The sequence below is a fragment of the Alexandromys fortis genome, unplaced genomic scaffold (genome assembly GCF_014885135.2).
Source record: "Alexandromys fortis isolate MF-2015 unplaced genomic scaffold, M_Fortis_MF-2015_v1.1 scaffold_250, whole genome shotgun sequence".
Classification (NCBI taxonomy): domain Eukaryota; kingdom Metazoa; phylum Chordata; class Mammalia; order Rodentia; family Cricetidae; genus Alexandromys; species Alexandromys fortis.
The window spans coordinates 996,638-1,020,426 of NW_026068128.1; the positions used below are offsets into that span (position 1 = coordinate 996,638).

Here is a 23,789-nt window from a genome sequence, read left to right on the forward strand (position 1 = left end):
CTGGAAAGTTCTATGCATGCTACTGGGTTTGAAAAGCAATCAGTTGTCTTACCCAGCTGTGAATCTGGAGAACTACAGTTAGGACAGTCCTGGCAAGATTTGACCACTGCTGCAATAGTAGCATATATGTTAACGGAATAACTAATCAGTTTCTGGTTGGACTTAAAGGCCTGCTCCACAAGACAGGATTTATGTTTGGTACCAGTATCTGGGTCAAAACCCAGTGGGTGGCTAGGTCATAGGCCTAAGGGAAAACTTAGTATTTATCATTCTGCTAAATGGACATAAACTGCCCCTTAAGCACTTATAACATTATACTTACAGAGTAGTACTTCTCTCAACCCTCCTTCATCCCCCTCATCAGAGTTTTGTTTTGCAGTATATGGCAATTAAATTAATATAGAGACCCAACTGCTCACTGTATGAGAATAAAGGACTATGGAGTACTCAGCCTCCAATGGGACAGCTATATTACAGACACTCCCTCCATGGCTCGGGAACATTGAGGAAAATTTTAAGAGCCAGAGGCAATAGACATAGACAAAACAGTATTTGCCAGATGTGACAAGGCTGTTGCACACAAGAACTCAAAGTGGTTATGACTGCATGCACAAGAGCTGCACGAAATCAAAACAGCCAAACTCCCAAACACAGATGGGCAGGGTTCACAGTACCAACTTAGTTGAGAAGCCTCTGGCAACTGACATCTGCTAGAGAAAGAAGAATCGAGTTTTCCTCAGGGATGTGGCCCCTGGGAGGCTACTTACACTCCAGTGGATGGCCCTATACCCACGCAAATACAGACAGCATTTGTAAGCCAGGATTCAATGGGCTTACACACAGCACATGAAGCTGGGAGGGAAAAGTGGTGGTAGAGGAGAATAGGGAATTAATTGGAGGAGAGGGAATAGGGGGTGGATTTGACCAAAGCACATTAATATGCATATATATACTTCTCAAACAAAAACAAAATCTTTACAACATTTGGCTTTTTGAGTGATGAGGGTGTATGTTACCTTTAAAGTATTCTTCGGCATGCTTACCACAGACTTTCCTAATATTGATTACTCTTCTACTTAACTTGACACAATTACTGTCTAAATATTGCACTGCAAATGGAAGAAAATAATCTCACAGCCCATGAAGTTACTGTAAGGTGGTCTTAACACTAAGCAACGGAATCCTAACTAAAATTTAAGTGAGAAACATACTGGTACCACGTCAAAGAGCCTTCCTCTCAAGTACATACATTTGTGTCCTTCCCCAGAGCCTTCGTCTGCGGCGTAGGGGTCAGCTTTGAAGTACATGTACTGCATGTCCCCCCTGCTCTTGCCGCTCTCGTCGTATTCACTGTCAGTCCCAGAGTCTTCTTCAGCTGTGTCCCACGTCTCCTTTTTCCCTTCATTTGCCTTAGTTCTTCTACTACTTGTGATACTGTGAGAATCCAGCCCATTGGCCAGAGGAATCTGAGTGCTGTCTGCATTGCACAAAGTGTCACTGCTGTGACTGGAGCTAAGAATGTCACTGTCTACTGAACTTGTACTCCGGTCATTATTAACATCTGAGTCTGAGCGTTCTTCAGACTGAAAGTTTTCTGGGTCTGAAGTCTGAATGTTCTGTTCAAGCTCTCGATTATCCACAGAGGTGGAAGAGCCTCTCTCATTGAGAGGAGATTCAATATTCTCAAAGTCACTTGTCTCAGTGCTTTTGCTGCTGTCTCCATTGTCTCCATCCTGCTGCTGCTGCTGCAGTGACAAGCTTTTGAGTTTTTCAGTGCTTTCTTCTAGAATAGCATCCACAGACTTTAAGTTCCCTGCAGGTCCTTTGACTCTTTCACAATCATCATCCACATTACTAGAATCGCCTCCGGCTTTCTGGTATGCTGTCCTTTTAGAATATGAACCTGGTGATTGTTCAGGCAGCAAAACAAATAATCGGATTGTATTTGCATGCCGATCCAGAAGTTTCCACAAATGGGAGTCCGTGAAGGCTGCCTGGTGATCCAGAGTGTCAGAGCTTTCAACAAACACCTAAACAGTGAGTGAGAGAGTTACACTCCATACAATGTTAGTGGCATTTTTACGTTTCATAAGAACATCATATCAGTACAAATCAGTACACAGTATGTTGTAGAATTTGTGACATTATATACAAGTTTGACCAGGCATGATAGCATAGGCCCAATCTTAGTAGTTGTAGGACAGAGGCAGGATGACTGTCATAGGCTAGCCTGGTCTATGTAGTGAGGTCAACACCAGCTAAGGCAAATATAAGACCCTGTCTCCAAACAAAACAAAAATTAACCATGGATTGGCAATAATTAACAGTATGTTGGGTCTTGTATAAAAAGATAAACCTATTACTATTTAATAAATATTATATATTAAGACTATTAGTTAACCGTGTAAGGGAAAAAAATGGGGAAGAAAGGTTTGCCCCGACACTCTTTCCCCTAAATTAGCATTTTTTAGTTTAAACATTAAAAATATTAAAATATATTTAAAATTTTGTTGTGCACACATGAGTATGTATATATGAGTGTGCAGCATATGTGCAGAGTTTGGAGAAAAACCCGAGGTAGTCATTCTCTTTCTCTCTACCATGTGTCCATGGGATCAAATTTAAGCTGTCAGGCTTGGCATCTTGTCCCTGATGAATGCTCTTGCTGGCCCACAGATTACATTTTAATATCCACACATACGTATTTGAAGAAAATATGTAATAAAATGATATTTAAAAAGGTTAAGTGTGGTAAGTCTAAAAGTACTAAGATGAAAGACTAGGAAATATGATGAGCAGAACTAGGGAAAGTCTGGATACCCAGGACCCAGGGCAAGCCACTCTAACAATGGCGCACTGAAGGCGGAAGTCCTAAAATAAGCTCGACAGCTTGTCTTCTCAACAGAGATGTGGGAGTCTCACGAGGCACACCCCTAACTTGGTATGAAGGACAGGACTGTCTTACCAGGGACCTCAAGGATAGAAATCAGGAAGTCATAGAGGAGGGAGATTCAATCACAAAAGCTCAGAAGGACAGGACAAATCCAGAGCTTGAAAACTAAAGGAGGGCAGGGAAACAGGAAAAAGTGCTCCCAGGCAAAGGGCACAGAGTAGCAGTAAGGCTGACTGGATGACAAAGGAAGAGAATGTGGGGAGGCTGTGTACAATGTAAGGTACTCTTGCACAGACAGATGGGCACAGTGCTGGTTTTACTCCTTTTGTTACCAGCAAAAACTACACAATGAAAAGGCAAAGGCATACCTTGTTACTTCTAAAGAAGCCCTCGGCCTTCAGGGTCTTGCTGGGCACACTGAGAAGGCGTAGGTCGTTGTAGCAGCGTTCTAGCACTATCCGCATGGATTCTGCAGGTAAGTGTGAGGCCTGCAACGAGAGTGTCACCACAGAGTGTGCTACCCAAAGGAATTCTAGCTGGCTTTAGACACAAAGAGAAAACTGCAATGTTCCTCAAAGATAATGAGAGCAGGGACCTAGGTGCCAATCCTAGCACCAACCCTCAGACATCAAAAGAAGTGTCTAGGAAAGATACTTTTAAGTAGAGACTTAATTTTTGGTGACTCAAAGGAAAACTGCTTAAGTCATCTCCCTTTCACTTATGTTGTAAACTGAAACAAAATAACACTTTCTAACTTCCAATGCTGTATTACAAAACTTTGTGACTACACTTGTTCTTTAAACATTTCCCCCAATGACCTTATTAGCTTCATCAGAGAGTAGGCTAACAAACGGTATTGTCTTTTTTTTTTCAAGCCCAACCTCAGGGCTTATATTCTGCATTGGACTGAAAATCTTTGCAGGTGGCACTCACTTTAAATGTATAGAGCCATATGATCACCTGGCATGCATGTGTGAACAAGTTAGCCATCAGGCACACCAATACAGTATTTGTCTTCTGACGTAACTGCCATCAGTGACTAAAGTCTCTTAGCTGTTACTGCTTAAATACAGTGATAGTCACCAAACCTGACAAAATCCCTCATAACCACAATGATTAGCAAATCCCCAGACACTGAGCTATAAGGCAAGACAGATGGCTAAAAACTGTATTTCTCTGAGCCACTATTTAATCCATGGCTGTCAAGTCTGCTTCCTCACTTTACTGCTGCTATTAATGTCACCACCTTTCATTCAGCAGTGAGATTGCTCAGTGGGTACAGTTGCTTGTCACATAGCCTGAGTACACACACACACCCCACAAAATAAATAACTGCAATAAAAAAAAAAACATTAAGGATTGGGTGTGTTGTTGCACACCTTTGATTTCAGCACCCAGGAGATGGAGGCAGGAAGATGTAATTTATGAGTTCAAGACTAGCCTGGTTTACATAGTGAGTTCCTGTCCAGTACACAGTGACACCCTGCCTGGAAAATAATAAACAACTCACTGTGCTTCTGTCTTCCTTTGAAACATAGCAACTACAACTCTGGCAGTGTCCACTTACATAGCCACTCTTAAACTCTACTGTCCCTCAGCCCTGCCTTTACTGGAATGATCTGAATAGCTTCCTCAGTGCCACCCCAAACTCAGCCTTCATGTTCCTTGAACCTCAGTTTAGTGTCACTGGATTTCCACTCTGTGGCACAGATCTAATGCACCAGTACAACATCTAAATAGCAAATAGGATCTACTTACTGCTGCACCAATGAGAGCCCAGTTAGTTTTCAAAGCCTTCTGTGAAACTGGTGGTTTTGAAAGAAAATGGCCCTCAAAGGGAATGGCATTATTAGGAGGGGTGGCCTTGTTGTAGTAGGTGTGGTCTTGTTGGAGAAAGTGTGTCACTGTGGAGGTGGGCTTTGAGGTCGCATATATGCTCAAGTCATGCCCAATGAGACAGACCACTTCCTATTGCTTGTATAAGATGCAGAACTCTCGGCTCCTTCTCCAGGCCCATGACTGCCTTGCATGCCACCTTGATGATAATGGATGAAAACTCTGAACTTGTAAGCCCCCCAATTAACTGCTTTCCTTATAAGAGTTTCCATGGTCATGGTGTCTCTTCACAGCAATAAAAACCATAACCAAGACATAAACTGAATTCATACCCCTACCATGTGTTTCACCCAGCTCAAACTATAGTCTGGATCAGTGCAACTGCGCCATGCCAAATGTTGCCCAGTTTGTTTCTTCTACTTGAAGTGTGTTTCTACTTTCAATTGTGTTCTGCCTATAAACATTGCCCCTTTACAGTAGAACCTACAACTTGAAACAACCAGTGAGCCATACACAGCAAGAATTAAAAAATACTCAAGGTCTAATTTTATAACTTACCTTGGAGATCAGCTGTTTGAACTCTGTAACTGTCTGATTTAAATAAGCGCGGACTGTTATAGGAGCAGCGACAGTCTCCGCCTTCAGATCAACAACATGCACTTTCACCATTACTTCTATTACATTGGAAAACATAAAAACATAGCTGAAGGTTATTTTTTAAACTGTATTTTACATGAGCAGCACATTCTAAATATGTTTCTAACAGATGGCAAAGAGACTATGCTCTCATATATTCAATATAGCATTTATATTACATTCATCTAATGTTTATTAAAAAGCATTATTTTTGACTGATGCATTGTGTTAAACACAAAAAATCCAAATATAATTTTAAAAATGTTTTATTTCCTTTTACAATATAACAACACCTTCAAATTTATTAAGCATATTTAAAATACAATCTGGTTGATTCGTGGTCTTCTACCTATCATCAAATGTAAAATACAAATGCAAAAAATTCCAAATGGGAAGAAAACCACAGCACTGAAAGCATATATGGATGCAGAGACTGCAGAATAAACACTAATGGGGCAGATATAACCCTGACAACCTACAAACAAGTTCCATCAAATCCCATGGAAAATTCTATGCACAAACTGGTCGGGCATATCTGCTTCTTTTTTTGTTTTTAGATCATATTGACAGCTAAGTTTTAATCACTTGAAAAGAAATAGCCATCAAGAACTACACTTAGCAGTTATTTTTTTTTACTGTCAATTTTCAATTCTTCCCTTATGACAAATACATGTTGGACAGCAGAGCCATAAAAGCAAGGCAGTAGTGGCACACGCCTTTAATCCCAGTACTTGTGAGGTAGAGGCAGATGGATCTCTGCAAGTCTGAGGCCAGCCTGGTTCCAGGACAGTTAGGGATGTAAACAGAGAAACCCTGTCTTGAAATACCACAAATAAATAAATAAATCAACCAACCAACCAAAAAAAAAAAAAAAAAAAAAAAGGCAAGGAAGCATATTGTAGTGATATTTCATTTCCTTTATATTTTAATAAATAAAGCTTGCCTGAGGATCAGAGTAAAACAGTCCCACTGGTCAGCCTTACAGACCAGGCAATGGTGACACACCTTTAATCCTAGTAGCCACACTAGTTTGTCATAGAGACAAGACAGTAGTGGTGCCTTTAATCCAGCCCTAGAGAGGAATACAAGACTGGAGAGAGAGCTCTCACACACAGTCTCATTCTGAGATTCCTGAAGGCAGGATCTCCATTTCGTACTGAGGTAGAGGGAAGAGCCAATGGCTGGCTGTTTTGCTTTTCTGACCTTCAGATTGAATCCCAATTTCTGTCTCTGGATTTTTGTTATTCGTGCTACAGTGCATGGCTTCCATAACAAATAGGAGAAGAAAGTGGAGAAAGAGCAGAAGAGGGAAAGATGTCAATAGAGATACCCTTAGGAGTTGAGCTGATAACTACAGGCATTCCGTATCATCCAGCAGACACTACACCATTTGGCACTCCACATTAAAGAAGGAAACCCTACTGAAGACTAAGAAGTGAGTGTTTTCTTGTTGCTGTTGTTCATTATTTAAATTCTGTGCATAGACAAGGTCTAGCAAATGTGCCCACCTGAACTTGCGATTTGCCCATCTCGGCCTCCCCACTGTTGGAGTCACAGCATGTCCCAGCAAGCCCAGCATAAGCTAAAACTTAACTTCAAACTCATTGCTGATTGTAAAGTTTTTTACAGCCCAACAAACCTTTTTGCCAATGCAATAATCCAGATCTGATCAGACAAAATCAAACCAAATTAGAAAAAACACGAGTTTAATGGATGCTAGTGCTCTGGGAAAACATGGGGGTGGGGGGCAGGCTGGAAAGATCATGTGATTGTTCTCTGGGAGGGCAGTTTAAATAGCCTGTGGGAGTGGTCTTGACCCTTCCTAGGGAGGGGGTCACCCTTTGGTGGGCTTTTTTGGGAGGTGGAGTCTGGGCTATGACAACTCCCAGGGTGGGGAGGCCTGGAATGGAAAGTTCCATGCAAACATTTTAGAATGGATGCCAGGGGTGGGGTGAAGCCTCCAACCAAACATCCCAGACTCCTTGGATATAGGAGTGTCAGGGGGCTGCAGTGACACCTGGACCCAAACATTCCAGACTTCTTGGATATAGGGGTGGAGGTGGGGGGGGCTGGGGTGCTGCTTCCAACCAAACACTTATTACTTCTCAACTTGTCAAAATTATGTATACTTTAGGAACACATAAAAAAAAATTAAATCATTTACTTCTATAAACAAAACATTTGATCACAGTAATTTAAAGCCCATTTTAACTCTAGAGTATAAAATTGCTTACCTCCAGGTTTGTAAGACTGGAAAACTTGATCAGGCTTTCTAGTCTCCAACAGCAGATCAAACATGTATGTGGACTTGACTCCTCCTAGGAGCAGGCCCATCGGTGTATCTTCTTCTCCCTCATATGATCGCTCTAGGTAATCATGAAACTCATCATATTTTACCAGGCGACAGCAGTCCAGCGGAATCACCTCTTCTAAATCCATCATCTAACAAAACACAGTCCCCACAAGTAAAAACAGAGTGCTTTATTCTCATGTGCCGTAATCCTACCAAGAGATCCTTACAGACAATAATATCTACTTATGATTTTTATCAGAGTAACAGATATGTTTATTTGAGAAAGAGCTGACCCAGGCTGACCCTGAATCCACTATGTGAAAGAGGATGACTTTGAACACTTAATCTTGTTGCCACCACCTCACAAATACTGAGATTAAAAGGTGTGAGCATCCATGCCTAGCTTTAATATGTTTAATGGTCACCTTTCATATAGTTTGTGAAATAACACAAACTATATAATGACAGAGCTGTGTCCTTATGGTTACTATTTCATGATAAATTGTTTCAATATACTACTGATTTACTTTGTGACATCTAAACAAAATAATTGCCAATCATCAAAAAAATTTTTTCCCACTGAACTATAAATTCCATGAGGCCAAGACCATGACTTCCTCCTGATATCTTAGTGGTTCATACAGAAGGCACTCAATAGATATCTGCTAAATAAACAGAAAGCAAAACAAAAAAATGTGTTTCTAATTCTAATTCTGGAATTCAGAAAGGTTAACTGGTATTCAGATGCATATGGGGGGGGGGGGGGGGGGGGGGGGGGGGGGGGTAGAACAAGGACTGAGAAGCCGGCAAATACAAAGTACTTCGATCATCTATCTCAACTATTGGGTGTTATCAAAATTAAAATCCAACTGTGGATTAGACATACCTTATAAGCCATTTCTACTGCTTCCTTTAATGTCTTATCTTTATGAACCTCCAACTTATTTTCCATCATTACTTGCTTCACAGGATGTAAACAGAACAATTTTATCTACAAAACAGAAAATACCATCATCAACTCACTCGGTCAATCATCACAGCTGAACTCTTTGGCAGACAGCCTTTTTTTGTTTGTTTGTTTTTGTTTTTTGAGATAGGGTTCCAACAACCCTGGCTGTCCTGGAACTTGTGCTGTAGATTAGGGTGGCCTCGAACTCAGAGATCCACCTGCCTTTGCTTCTGCCTCCTGAGCTCTCATCAAAGGTGTGTTCCATCATGTCAGACAGCAGATAGCACTTTTCTTCATTGTCAAAACAATGTAATTAAAAAACAAAAAACATAATTGGGACTCTCTCTCTCTTTCTTTTTTAAGACAAGGTTTCTCTGTGTAGCCCTGGCTGTACTGGAACTCACTCTGTAGAAGAGGCTGGCTTCTGCCTTCCAAGTGTGGGGATTAAAGGAGTGGGCCACCACCTCCTGTCTGTTTAAGTATTTTAAAGGGAGAACAGAGAGGGCCGTGGGAGAGTAACTGAAGGATGACCTTCATTCTGTGCATTTCCCAGTCCTTCCTTCTTCAGAACGTGGGAATGCTCACCTCACACAGTCACATGAGCACTGAGCACCATGCTGCACATCACCACGCTTCAGTAACCAGATTATGCTCATCCTTGTGCCCATCTGACCACAAGGGCAGAACTGCCTACAGAACCGACTCTGGGTTACCATAACAATGACAACAGACAGAAGAGCAAACCACAACAGCACTTGTCAGTCATAATCATGGAATCGAACCTTGCATGTGTTGCGTTCAATTTCTCGTTGCCTCTTTTCCTGTTCTTCCAATTCTCTCTCCTTCTGCACCAGGTTCTTAATGTGTTCTGGGTATTCATCCACTTCTAGAAATTCTAGGAACATAAAATAATGTCACTCAGAGCAGCTTCTTCATGTATCCTTTCAGTGTGAAATAGAAGCTTCTTCCAGGGAACAGTGAAGAGGTATTGATTGTGAAATCATATTCAGACCTAGTAAATGGTTCAAATACTAGGAGAATTCAATGAGATTTCAAAATTTAAAAAAGCCTTGGAAACTTAAAATCATTTTTTTTTTTAAATTTCCAATTGTGCTATCACAATGGAACCCTCTGGCAGTGGGCAACTTTACTTCTCCAGACTGTGAATTCTTTAGCTTACTAACAGCACCTGGCCCAAAAGTTATTGCCTAGAATATAATGCAAATGAGCAAAAGGAACTGCTGCTACATGTGTGATTGTAACTACATAATGATAGCATTACTACCTTCGCTTCCCCCTCAAACAGCCCTAAAGCCAAAGAATGTGTGACTTTAAGGAGAACAATATCAATAGGACCTGTAAAAATGCAATGTTTCCAGAAATTAGCTCTAGCCTAAACAAAACAAAAACAAAAAAAACCAAATCTTCCCTCGATGGCTGTATAGGATACCTTCCTGCAATCAACTAACTAAAAAGCATTCCCAACTAGATGATACAGTGCCCCTGCCCCTGCCACCAGCATTTACCATAAAACTAGAGTGGTGAGTTAACCAAAGGCTGGAACACTGCACTGTCTACAGCAAGGCATACAGGATACATGGATTACAATCCTGGTTTTGCCTCCAGTGAATCTATAGGTCTTGAAATTAACATTTGCTGAAATGATGACTACACTCTAAACTTTGCATTGAATGAGTCCACAAACTAACTTTTGTTCACAAAAATGTGAACAAAAAATATAATAGTTGAAAAGATACATTAAGAGCATATCAGCTCCTAAAACTCAATACTGAGATCAAAGCGAGTGGTTATTTTTTAAATTATGAAAATATGAGTAAATTCATCATTTGTGAGTGCATCTCTAGTCAAACATACACACACCCTAACATGCTTCCAACCCTGTGAATTAGCAAGAAAAAAAGAAACCTTAAGAACAAAAGCTTTTAAAGTAACAAAAATCAAAAATATAAGTAAAAAGGACAAATACACTTTATACTCAAGATTACTCTTGGAAGGTCAGAGGGCAGCTTTGAAGGTTTTGGCACTGAAATCAGGCCATCAGGCTTGACAGCAAGTGTCTTTTACCAGTTGAGTCATCTTGTTGGTCTCCTGGGATTCTTAATAAAATTAAAGGAGCCGGGCGATGGTGGCGCACGCCTTTAATCCCAGCACTCGGGAGGCAGAGGCAGGCGGATCTCTGTGAGTTCGAGACCAGCCTGGTCTACAGAGCTAGTGCCAGGACAGGCTCCAAAGCCACAGAGAAACCCTGTCTCGAAAAACCAAAANAAAAAAAAAAAAAAAAGGATTTGTACTAGACTCACAAAAATTTATTTGATCTTTAATCAAATAAACAGAGGTACTTAATTCTCTATATTAAAAGATTTCTGAAGTATTTCAGGCTATCCAGAGTCTTCTGTCATACAATGCAAATAGTAATGAACCCAAAAAGCTTGAAATCGAAAGAAACAGTATCTAATCTGAGCTTTCACTAGCTATGCTACAAGACTCTAAAGTGCTGTTTCATTCATGTGTAACAACTCTATAAGGTGTCATCATTTCCAGTCTACACATCTGCGAAGACTCAGAAAAGTCAAGTGATTTGCTCTAGGACCTGCAGTCGGTGACCTGTGAGCATCACACAGAACACAATCTTACTTAAAGTACACATCTAATTCACTTAACAAACAAAGTGTATTATAAAGTATTCCAACTTGTGTGTGGGTGTGCTTGTGTGAGTGCATGCCTTTGTATAGTGCTGCTTATCAGACCTGTAAATGCTCATCAGGAATCTACCACTGAACTGCGGTCTCAGCTCCTTTAAAACTACTACTATGAGCTGTGGGACAATGGTTTTTTATCCTGTCACTTGTACTATTTTGATAAAATGCTGGTTGGCCAGTAGCCAGGCAGGAAGTAGAGGCGGGATGACAAGAACAGGAGAATTCTGGGAAGAGGAAAGAGTCAGTCTCCAGCTATCACCCAGACACAGAGGAAGCAAGATGTGACTGCCTCGCCAAAAAAGGTAACAAGCCACGTGGTTAACAGAGATAAGAATTATGGGCTAATATAAGTTATAAGAGTTAATAAGAAGCCTGCGCTAATAGGCTAATCAGTTTATAATTAATGTAGACCTCTGTGTGTTTCTTTGGGACCGAATGACTGCAGGACCAGGTGGGATAGAAACCTCAGCCAACAAGTTCCTGTTAAATTGTCAGTAGACCCAGACTTGTAATCCTCCTGCCTCACTCAGCCTACCAAGTGACTGGAGTCCAAGCACACATCACTGTGCTCAGCTCTACATATTCTTGTCAAATGTTTTTATCACTTAAAATTATTTTGTAACAGTGTTAATAATTCCCCTCTCCCAGGTATAAAATGTACTAGCTCTTAATTGCTTTATCACCTAAAAGTAGTTACATAGGTTTGCAAGATATGCTAAGAAAATGACTTTATGAGGGGCTAACATACTTGCATTTCTTGTTGGATCCTTCAGTCTGTATATCAGCATATATGCATTTGTTGAGCTAGGAGAAATAAAAAAGATTAACAGGTTCTTCAGATAGATGGTAGATTCCATTTATAAGTATCAAATCTTTATTTGAAATATTACTGTTTTATTCTTTCAAGTAATCACAGACACATTAAAATTAAAACATTCTAGAAAGAAAGAAAAATTCCTCACTGCTGTTAATGGTGCACTTATGAAAAGGTTAAAACATCACCTTTTAGTAACACAGTGACGTTATCAAGAAGGCTGTGCAACACAGTGCCTACTACAGCTAAGTCTAGCAAACTGCTTTGCTAGAAAGAGCCAAGGGAAAAAACTTAGTCTTTATAGACCACAACTCAGCTGTTATAGTGGGAATGCACCAGCCAGCACTTATGAACAGATGCCCATGGCTTGTAGTCTGCTGACCCTTGGGTAAGGCTGAAGATCCACAGAGAAGCTACAACTCACTCCAGTGCATCAAAATGCTATTGCTTACCTTGCAAAAGCACTTGAGTAGTAGCCTCTGCTTCCGGAAGACCCACCATGTGTCTTCTTAATATCTTCTTGTGTTATCTAAAAAAGTTGTAACATTACTCTTTTGTAAAAACCAATGACACCATTACATTAATGTCAACATGTAAATATGTAACCCAATATGCTAGGTCTTTTTTTTTTTTCCTTCTTGAGACAGGTCCTTAATCTGTAGCCTGGCCTGGGCTTGAACTCTGGGCAATCCTGTCTCAGCCTCCTCAATGCTAGAAACTACTGATGAACCATCAAGCCCAATTCTAATCCAACCTTTTAATTTCTGAATTAGATATGTCATGATATTTTTAAGAAGCACCACACAATAATTCAGTTTACCGGTGGTTGCTCTGGTGAGCCAGGCTCAAGGGATCCTACTCCTACATCATTCACAAGACATACATAAGAAGGGTGAGGGCTAGAGGAAAGGTGTAATATAAATTGGAAACATCTAACAAGATCTAAAAAAGCAGAACAAGGTCACTGTTAACAATGAAAAAGACTGGTTCTCAGTCAAATGGTTTGACTGAGAAATACCATCATAGGCATCTCTGCTCTGAATAAACACCCTGCCACTGAGTAACTTCTCCACTCCAGGAGTCTTACCCTGCTCACATGCTGGTCATTGAAACTGTACCACTGCTCATCACTGAATGACTTTATGCAAGCATAATAGTGACCTCCAGCAGCACTCCCCGAATGCACCATCACTGAGAAAAGCTCATACATCAGGGAGTTCTAAGGAGAGAAGAAAAAGAATTTGGAAGAGAAGACTACAAAACCCTTATTTGAAAGCCCTTATTTCCTAGGGGTGCAGAATTAAGTAACGTGACAACTATCCTACGGTAAGCTAACTTGTCCCTTAGATAACGTTAAAACAGCAAGTCACCAAGAAACTTAGTATGCAACAGGTTTCATTCAGTATATTTCTTTACATTGTTATTATGCTGTCTTGCAATCTTTGGAACTATATATGTCTGTAACACATGCTTGATTATTTATGAAAAAATAAGAGTGAAATTTTGTGAAGTAACTACTAAATAGAAGGGTTACTAATCTGCATAGTCAAGATCAAGAAGTTATCAACACATTGCTTTTTTGTCTTTAAATAAAATTCTATTTCTGACAGTAACTCGAAGTACCTTCTAATGTACTCATGCAGTATTTTTAATAAATAACATATTAATTTGGTATTTATAATAATGACTCCAAGCCAGGAATGGTTGGCTTATACTTTAAATTACTGCACCTGGGAGGCAGAGGCAGACAGAACTCCGAGTTTAAGGCCAGTCTGGTCACATAGTAAGTTTTAGGACAACCACGGTTCCATAGAAGAGACACTGTCTCAAAACACACACACACACACACACACACACACACACACACACACACACACACACAACTGTGCTATTTCTGTAATAACTCAGTTTATGGCCTTTCAACTCTTAAACATGCCTGATGTCTATAATAAACTAAGAACCTTTGTCTTATCTTTTTCTTTGGTTTTTTGTTAGTAGTGGAGAGTGAACTCATAGGTGCTAGGCAAGTGCTCCAGTATCTGGCTATATGCCTGCTTTTCTTTGTTATTTTTCATTTTGAGATTGCCCAGGTGGTTCTGAACCTATTACATTGCCTAGGGTAGGCCTCAACCTTATGACTCTCTTAGACTAGCATTCCAAGTGTGCCAGTTACTTTTTCTTTTAGGAGCCGTAGCACTTCACACCCCTAAAACAATGAGCACTACTAGAGATCCTGGCTACCAGTATTTTCTTCTCCAAAAACAACAAGGAGCAGCCAGACACAGCACTTGAGAGGCTAAAGGACAAAAGCTGTGAACATAAGGCCACTCTGGGCTACATAGTGAGTTTGGGGCAAGTCTAGACTATAAAGTAAGACTATTTCAAAAAGTCTCTGTGTGTTCAAGGTCAACCTGGTTTACAAAGTAAGTTACAAGACAGCCAGGACTGTTACACAAAAAAACTCTAAAAAAAAAAAAAAAAAAAAAACCAAATCAACCAAACAAACAAATAAAAGAACCAAAAAACCCAAATATGATAGAGAAGAAGATGTAACAGCACAGAAGACTTATATGAAATTCACAAGGGAGTCAGAGAGACAATTCAGAGGTTAAAGAGCATTTCCTGCTCTTGTAGAGGATCTAGGTTTGGTTTTCTGCACCTGCATTGTAGCTCACAACCACTCTTTTCTGGCCTCCACAGGTACCAAGTATGCACATGGTACACATACATGCACATATATATATATATATGTATGTATATATATATATATATATATATATATATATATGCATAGTCTTAAGAAATCCACAACCACCTAAAAACACAAGGATTTTATCAACTCAGAGGCTCAGGTTATATAAGCAGTAGTAACAAGGTGCTTCAAAGGGAGACTCTTAGAAGTAGTTACCCATGCTTGGAGTGGGCTTTTTGGTGATAGAGCTGCCTAAGAGTCATCATGCTCCATAAAGAAGTCCAATAAACTCACTGGTTCACCAAGCTGGACTTGGAAGAAACCCTTTCTCTGGTCTGTCATCGCCATCTCTACCTGGAGTGAATGACAATAGAGTTCCGAAGGCTGGAGAGATGGCTCAGTGGTTAAGAGCACTGGCTGCTCTTCCAGAGGACCCAGGTCAATTCCTAGCATTCACAATCATCTGCAACTCTAGACACCCTCTTCTAGCCTCTGAGGGCACCAGGTATACAAATGGTGTACAGACATTCAGGCAAAACACCCATACACATAAAATAAAAATAATTTTAAAAAGAAAAATAGAGTCTCCAGGAAAGGTCATGATAAAAAAAAAAGACTGTTTATCCTTAAGTAGATTCTTCAAATGGGTAAAGCAAGTTTTTTATTAAAGTTTTGTTTTGAGAGAGGGTCTTAATTTGCAACCCTTTCTGGACTGGAACAAGCTATATTAGGCCATGCTAGACTCAAACCTGCAGCCAATTCTCTGCCTTTTATCCTATCTGGGGATCACAGGTGTGTACTATTGGACAGGCCTGTTAGAGCTCATTCACTTTTCTGGAGAGCTCTCCTCTTTCTTCCATTTCGCAGCACTAGGGAACAAATCAGGGCCTCGGAAATGCTAAGTGAGCAGACTTCCATTGTCCTCTCCTCTTTATTCTTTGTTTAAAAAGTACCCAGACCTTCCAAAACCAAGTTTCAGCACATTGAAGTGTGTCTTAAACAACAGTAAACTGACTAGAATTATTACATAGTGAAACTTCTAGAACAAATTTTAAAAACTTGTGTAGTTCAACTTTTATTGCCCAAACTAAAATTAATCATGGTAAGTAACAGGTAGATTTCAAAATTTACCTGCAATCTAGAATTTGTGCTGAGAAAATTGTTTTTTTTTTTTTTTTTTTTAAAACAGGGTTCACTCTGTAGCCCCTGCTGGTTGGAATGTGTTACTCAAAGAGACCCTGCTGCTTAAGTGCTGCTGAGATTCCAGGTACTCTCGTGGTTAGTAGTAACATTTTAAAGTTTGATTATAATTAGCAACCCCTCCCCGTTATATTTCTGGAAAATTCTGAGACTGCAAGTTCTAGGTAACTATGGTTATTAACTGTTTCAGAAATGCACTATTGTCAGAGTTCTTTAAATGTAATAAATGAAGTCCAACATCCTCACTTTTTCTATGAGCAAACTCAGTGACTAGAAAGATTTGGAGATCTGATAAATGCCAAGGGCATAGGCAGTACCCACTCTAACACAACATAACTTTCAACACAGTACAGTTTCCTAGGAATTAGCATCCCAAGTGTAAATACAATTATAATCACACCCACCACAAAAATATTTTTAAAAAGTGTTCATTTTAAAAAATGAAGAACAAAATAATACAAAAGTTCAGAAATCACTAAATTCTCTAATTAAAAACATGCAGGGAACTGGGGCATAGTTCTCTGGTGGACTACTTGCCTAGCATGCTCAGCATCTAATATCAATAAACTTCATAAAAGGTACCTTTTCCAGGCCAGGTTTTGAAATCTTCTCTGTCCCACTACTGCTCTCCAGGCATATCCCTTCATCAACAGCATCATCAGTGGAGAAATCATTGCTCATTTGGTCGCTGTGGCAACTGCCTTCATTTTCTGCTCCACTATCAGTACAACTTTCAGTTTGAGGAGATTTCTAATAAGACACAATTATCTTAGAATCTATGCCAAATAAAGGAAAAGATATTCAAACTTTTACCTATATCTTCTACTATGTTCAAATAGTTTGATATTGTTCTGATTAAGAGAAGTATTTATTTTAAGACTATCTGTTTTCTCTTAAACTCAGACCTTAGGTACAAAATTTACCATTTTCTGCAATAGCATTTGTGACAGCAACTATCCTAAGCTCCAAATTACATCTTTGGCTTCCAATCCCAACAAAATGCTGTCTTTAATTACTGTGTAAGGTGTCAAAATAGAAAGAGAAGCCATCTAACTATCCATGAGAACTTTCTAGTCTGGTGTACTCAGGGCAGGGACATCATGCTTCCATGCTTGGCTACTTTCAATTCAGTCATCCAGACTTAAACTGAAGAAGTCTACTTGTTAGAAACTCAAGCAACATCCTCCTCTCCTTCCTTTTAACATTTCATACACATACCTACAATGCTTTTATTGACATAGGTTAAGATTTCTTCAGGATGAATGCCCTCGATGTGCATAAGGCACTGCATTTAAGTTCTTGAAACCAAGTAATATGCAGCAAGAATAATTTTTGTTGTTGTTAGTAACTTTTTAAAAGTATCTAGTGTGCAGTAGTTTTCTTACTTCAAGGAAATTTAATTCAAGATAAAATAAAGGTGAACATCACCCTATACAACTGCAAGCTGAGCACAACGGTGTACAACTCTATTCCCAATACAGATGAATGCAGAAAAGTTTGTTTTCTTGCTGAATGAACTCACTGTTTTCAACACACTCACACAAATATTATACTGGGTAGTTTTATGTCAACTTGACACATACTACAGTCATCTGAGAGGAGGGAACCTCAATTGAAAAAATGCTTCTGTAAGAAAAGCTACATATAAACTTGTAGGGCATTCTTTTTCTTTTCTAGTAATTTATTTTTACTTTATTTGCAATTCTTTTTTATTGCAGGCATATATGTCTGTGTGCGGGTATATCAGACTTGGAGTTACAGAAAGTTGTTAGCTGCCATGTGGGTGCTGGGAATTGAATCCGGGTACTCTGGAAGAGCAGTGAATGCTCTCACCACTGAGCCATCTCTCCAGCCCCCAGTTGGGCATCTTCTTAATTAGTGATGTAGAAGGGCAGAACCATTATGGGTAGGACCACTTGTAGACTGGTAGTTCTGGGTTCTTAACAAAGAAGGCTGAAAGCCATGGGAAGTAAGCCAGTAAGCAGCACTCCTCCATGGTCTCTGCATCAGCTCTTGCCTCCAGGTTTCTGTCCTGACTTCAGTGATGAACCGTGATGATGAAGCATAAGCCAAATAAGCCCTTTCCATCCAAACTTGCTTTTGGTGTTTCATCACAGTAACAGTAATCCTAACTAAGACAAATATTAAATGAAACTCGACAACTATTTATAATTAATTTTGAGGTCCTAGAAGAAGACAGATTTTATATCTGGTAATCAGAAAAACAAACAAGCACACAAAACTCTTAAAAGTAGTAAGGGTTTATCATCCTATAACAACTACCCTTCCTGTCTATAATGCTTCATACAATGTGATCAGGAGAACATCAAAAAGAATCAAGCAGGATAGCACACAATTTTTTTTTAATTAAACAAAGTTAGAAAACCCTGGGAGGTCAATGAGTAGAAAGAAATTAATGAGTCTGTCCTGTTTTCATCAAAATTCCATGTTCAAACTATTTAAAGTTTCAAGTTAAACAAAATACAAATTTAAAAAGGGATCTAGACAAAACCTCCTGTATGTTTGTCTTTCTAACTTAGTTAATGTAAGAGCTAGCAAACCTTCCATTAGAGTAACCAAGTTCCTTAATTCCTGTAAAGGGGATTAGCGCAAATACAAGACACTGAGGTCATGGACTACTTTGTCATTCACTCACATATATGTGCTGCATGTGTAGTAAACATGAGAAATCCAGCTACAGCAGTTTCAGTAATGAAGAAATTATGAAACAAGATTAATACTCAAATTCAAGAGACAATCTTGAATTCCAAAGGTGAAAGAAACCCTTTTGTCTCTTGAATAGCTTACACTATTCCAACCAAATAAGAATACTTGAAATGTAACGCACACTGTCAGGAAAAGCTTTTTATCCTCAGCAATAGTCTTCTCATGTAACACACCATGAAGAACATGAGGAAAGAGAAAGTTGTTAAGAGGACACTTCAAATTCATCAGTTTTAACTTATAGGGCTAGATAGATAGCTCAGTGGTAAGATTACTGGCTGCTTTCCCAGATGACACCAGTTTGATTTCCAGCCTCCACACAGTGGCTCCCAACTGTCTCTAACTCTAGTATCAAAGGTTACAACACAATCTTCTGGCTCATTGTGACACACAAACATACCTCCAGGCAAAACACTCATATACATAAAGCAAGTTAAAACGAAGAGTATAATGAAAAGTACAACAAGAAAATGTAGTATTTACCTCATCTTCAATATCAATAAATGTGCTCATATCCAGCTCCTCCGGAAATGACATTCGATCATTCAGTTTAATTCTATGCATGGTTGTATAATCAAAATCAAATCTTTTCAATTGTAAGGTCAACAGATAGGGAAAATGCAAAAACCGAAGGCCCTAAAAAGAAGCATGTGTGGTTAGGGTACAAATGGATTGAATACCGGTATCTCAGATAATTACATAAGAATATGCATATGCTTCTTACCTTGCGAGCATCACACTTCTTCTTACAACGTTCACAAAAATATTGATTTGGGCCATCCAAGATCTCCGGCTGAATAAATGCATGCAGAGCTTCTTCCTGGTTAGAAAGAAAGGAATTGTCTTATAATTACTTAAAATACTATTTAATAGCAAAGTCTTAAATAAAAAACACCGAAATCACCAAAACTCTTATGAATGGAATGGTTAAAAAACTAATCCCAAAATTAACAGCAAAATATTAAAATTAAAAGTTATTTTTAAATTATTTTACTTCATTCCTCATAAAAATTTCTTTGGTCAGTATTGTATACCTAATTTCTTACTTTTACATTGTCATGTTTAACTAAATGATACTGAAAGTAAAGTCCTGATCTTTAGGAAGTACTAGCATGCATCTTAGAGACGTCTGTTTTATCAATTCAACTTTCTTTACAGGCACTTACAACTGTCCTCACATGATCCATCTTTAAAACATAGTCACCTTAATCACTACAGTCACAGCAGCCTACACTACTTACAACGAAAACCCTGACTGCCATATGGTATTGCTCTTGCTGTCAAAGGCATGCAGGCTCCTGGACTTTCACACAGGAGAGCCATATGCTTTTCTTCTTAATACAGTCTTAAGACAGCAGCAAGAAACTTAACAGAGACAAAAGCCAGTGGATAGAAAAACTTTAATCACTAGAACTTCAAATTAAAACAATACTCAATACAACAAACTAAGATAGATGCATGGTCTCAAATTTCATTTGATGGTATCTTTTTTACACAAGAAAAGTAGTTCTGCTCTAAGCATGCCAAGGAAAGGATACAGAATCACTAAGGCAAAGCATCTTTAGTTGTTTTTCTGTTGAAACAGAACACACTGTTCCCCAAAAGATAATAATGCTCAAGCTTGCTAAATGAACTTAACTGTAAAATGGCGAGGCTCACAGCTCCATTTACCGTTTGACAAAGCTTACTCTGGGACCAAATAAGAGACTGACAAGATAATCAAGTGTTTGTCTACTCATCCTATCTCCTACTTTTTCTCATCTCACAAGGAAGCACCAAGAAGGGAGAAACTGTAGCAAGATTTTTTTTTTTAATGCGCAACCAAGTGTTTCACTGGCAATCACAGGCAAGAATACACTTAGAAAATATTACTTTTTTCCTCTGAAGCATATTCTAAGAATGAAAAATTCCTTTAAAAAATAAACTTAAAAAAATTACAGCTGTTGCGGGTGGTGTATGCCTTTAATCCCAGTGCTTAGGAGGCAGAGGTAGGTGGATTTCTGTGAGTTCAAGTACAGCCTGGACTACACAGTAAGTTCCAGGAGAGCCAGGAATTCAGAGAAACCAAGTCTGGAAAAACAAAAAAAATAAGCAAAATACAGCTATGGCTTAACACTGACTGAAGGCAAGTTTAGAAGGCTTCCAAATAGAGTGTGCACTGATAAAATGCTATCAACAATAAGACAGAGTGTGCTGGGAGTGGTGGCACACGCCTTTAATCCCAGCATTGGGAAGGAACTCTCTGAGTTCGAGGTCCGCCAGGGCTACAGAGACCCTGTCTCAAAAAATAAGAGTCAACACAGACTCTCTCTGCTGTGGTAGGATCACGGGCCCAGACATAGTCCTAGGCAGCAGCCTGGGCCTAGATACTACCATGACCCCAGGAAGCAGCACAGGCCACTCAGCCACTGTAGCGGAAGAGCTGGTCACACTCTTCACCATGGCAAAGAAGAGCTGGCTCTGCCCCTCGCTTGAGGGAAGTGGTCCCAGTGGCCCGGAATGACCACATGAGCTACCACCCAGGCCTACATCCAGGGCTTTGAGTTGGCATACCCCAACATCTACCCCATCTATGACCTGCAGGAGTGCATGAAGGGACTGGCCCTATGGAACCATAGCTACAGGATCTTTATAACTTGGGGCAACAGCAGGATACCTGAAAGGAGTCTCGGTGAGGGTCAAGCATTGATGGTGGACTAGAAGTCAGGGGCCCCAAACCTGACCGTCAATACATTACACAATGAACATTTCCAAGTAAAGCCGAGTGGACAAAAGGGTGTACTGCTTGACACACCACAGCTCCCACTGCCACGAAAACGAATGAGGTGTTGGAGAGGTGAGAAAGATGGAGGTGCAAAGTGGTCATTTTGTTTGCTTTGTTTTGAACTAATCTTTAAATTTTCTTTTGGTTGGGGTGCTATGTGGATAAGAGATAGATATAGAGGGACTGGGGAATGAGTAGGATTTGGGAACATGATGTGAAATTCCCAAAGAATCAATAAAAAATTATGTTTAAAAAATAAAATAAGGGGCCTGGTGGTGTTGTGGTGGTGCACATCTTTAATCCCGGCACTCAGGAGACAGAGGTAGGCGGATCTCTGTGAGTTTGAGGTCAGCCTGGTCTACAGAGCTAGTTTCAGGACAGCCAAGGCTACATAAATAAACCCTGCCTCAAAAAATAAAAAAAACAGACAAACAAAAAGCAAATAAAATAAGAGGGAGCAACACTCAACAAACTTGAAAAATTAATTTTATTAAACTGTACCTTGATCTCTGACAGTTCATAGCAGAGTTTTATCTTTTTTTAAAAGACAGAATCTATTTATTATGTAGCTCTGGTTGTTTGGGAACTAACATAGCCGGGGCTAGCTTCTGATGCCCACATGCTGGGATTAAAGGCATGCTCTAACACATCTGTTTCAACAGATGTTTTTCTAAAATAAATTTAAGCTCAGTTTTTTTAAACTTATCTCTAGTATTATGCACTTTTACGAAACCATAAGTTTAAGTTCACATAGTATATTTTACATCTTAATACTTGAGTGGGGATTTTGTACATAAAAAATACAGCTAACAAACGTAGGGAAATTTAATACTGATAAAGTACTTTGGGCAGTTCATATTCACAGGATATACTAGGCTGTGTGTTAAGATCTCTTTAACCCACAGAGCCTTCTCTCAGACACTAGCTATCTAATGGCACTTTCTGCAGCCTGGCCTGTTTGGTGTTCTCTATACTCAGAATCACTCTCCACATCACTTGCTAGATTACTAAGTAATGGTGAGACCTTCTAAGGGCATCCTGGTCACAACAGGCTTTGTGCAGTTCTTAACTGCTTAGTTAAGATGTTGTCCATTTGTCCACTACAGACTTTGTATCTTTCCCTTGAAGCTCGCAAGCAATCTGTAGGAAAATTCATACAGAACATGCTAAAATCTCAGGCCTTATCAACCTATGAACTCTGGTTTGAGCATTCATTAGCAGTGTCTTGACTATGTTACAAGTCTTCAACAGGTAACACATGCCTATCTGAATCCATGTTTGGCATGACTGACATGCTCAGCTTTAAATTGATCACTACTATATATGTGTTTATTACTTGCTTTAGCTGTTATTCCCTATCACAACAGCCTGTGATCTTACTCTGGCCCTCTCTTTCCTTAGTCGTGAAGTGGGTATTCTCTGTACTTTAACACAAGTAACACATCATGCCCCTGTTCACCCCTCACTCCCACTTTGTTTTATGCTGTCTTGTGGTTAGATTAGACTCTGTTCATGAACAGGGTATCCAATGAACCTGATTGTCCAACCTTGTCTTTTCACTGCTGTCATAACTGAAGAGAATCTTGGCTTGGATATAAAACATTGGCTTGTACCACTGTTTAAGTTTCTTGAGATTGTTAGTCTGCTACCACCATCTATTTTTTTTTTGGAGGAATGAGAACAGCACAACTTATCCTTCTGAAGTTTCAGGATTCATTAAAATACCTTTCTGATTTACATGAAATACTTGAAAGGGAGTCTTGTCCTTGTTCTTATTCTCTGAACGTTTTCCTGGCTTGTAATTTAGTTGTCAGTTTGGAGCATGTTTTTCTTCACATTATGATACTGGAACACCTTCCCACAGTTCTAATTGCTTCACCAAAAATCTTTTTCACATCTTTATCTCTCATTTTTGATTGCCCAAAGAATTTCATCTTTTCTTGACCATTTCAATCTAGTCTTCATTTCTGATACTTTACTTTTTAAATTTAATGAATTCAGTTTTCCTGACAGTGGAGGTCCCAGGCTCTCTGTTGCTGGTTTAAGAACTGTTATGGTTTGCTCCTACTGGCATTTCTTTCCTCAGCTTGTGGGTAGTGTGTGGAAGAATTCTCAACAGATAGCATCAGGTAGCCTGAGCTGATCAGCATTAGATAAGAGGGGAGGGAAGGGAACAGACACTATAAAATACTGATGTCTTTATGACAAGAGAATCCAAAATCGGATCCTCCTGATCCTTTGGGTATAGCACTGTTTAGTTTGAGCACA

The 23,789-nt window shown here is 39.5% G+C and overlaps 1 protein-coding gene across 3 annotated transcripts in view; it reads right to left on the reverse strand.

The window, feature by feature from the left end:
* Usp47 (ubiquitin specific peptidase 47) overlaps positions 1-23,789 on the reverse strand; it is a 96,379-nt gene that overhangs the window by 13,991 nt on the left and 58,599 nt on the right. For all 3 annotated transcript variants that reach the window (XM_050125895.1, XM_050125897.1, XM_050125896.1), the window contains 12 exons: positions 19,482-19,577; positions 19,241-19,393; positions 16,616-16,783; positions 13,229-13,360; positions 12,594-12,670; positions 12,076-12,131; positions 9,390-9,502; positions 8,545-8,649; positions 7,600-7,807; positions 5,288-5,403; positions 3,262-3,381; positions 1,250-2,030 (listed from right to left, as the gene is read on the reverse strand). In XM_050125895.1, the coding sequence (XP_049981852.1) occupies positions 1,250-2,030; positions 3,262-3,381; positions 5,288-5,403; positions 7,600-7,807; positions 8,545-8,649; positions 9,390-9,502; positions 12,076-12,131; positions 12,594-12,670; positions 13,229-13,360; positions 16,616-16,783; positions 19,241-19,393; positions 19,482-19,577 (2,125 nt within the window). The remainder of the gene's footprint in view (positions 1-1,249; positions 2,031-3,261; positions 3,382-5,287; positions 5,404-7,599; positions 7,808-8,544; positions 8,650-9,389; positions 9,503-12,075; positions 12,132-12,593; positions 12,671-13,228; positions 13,361-16,615; positions 16,784-19,240; positions 19,394-19,481; positions 19,578-23,789) is intronic.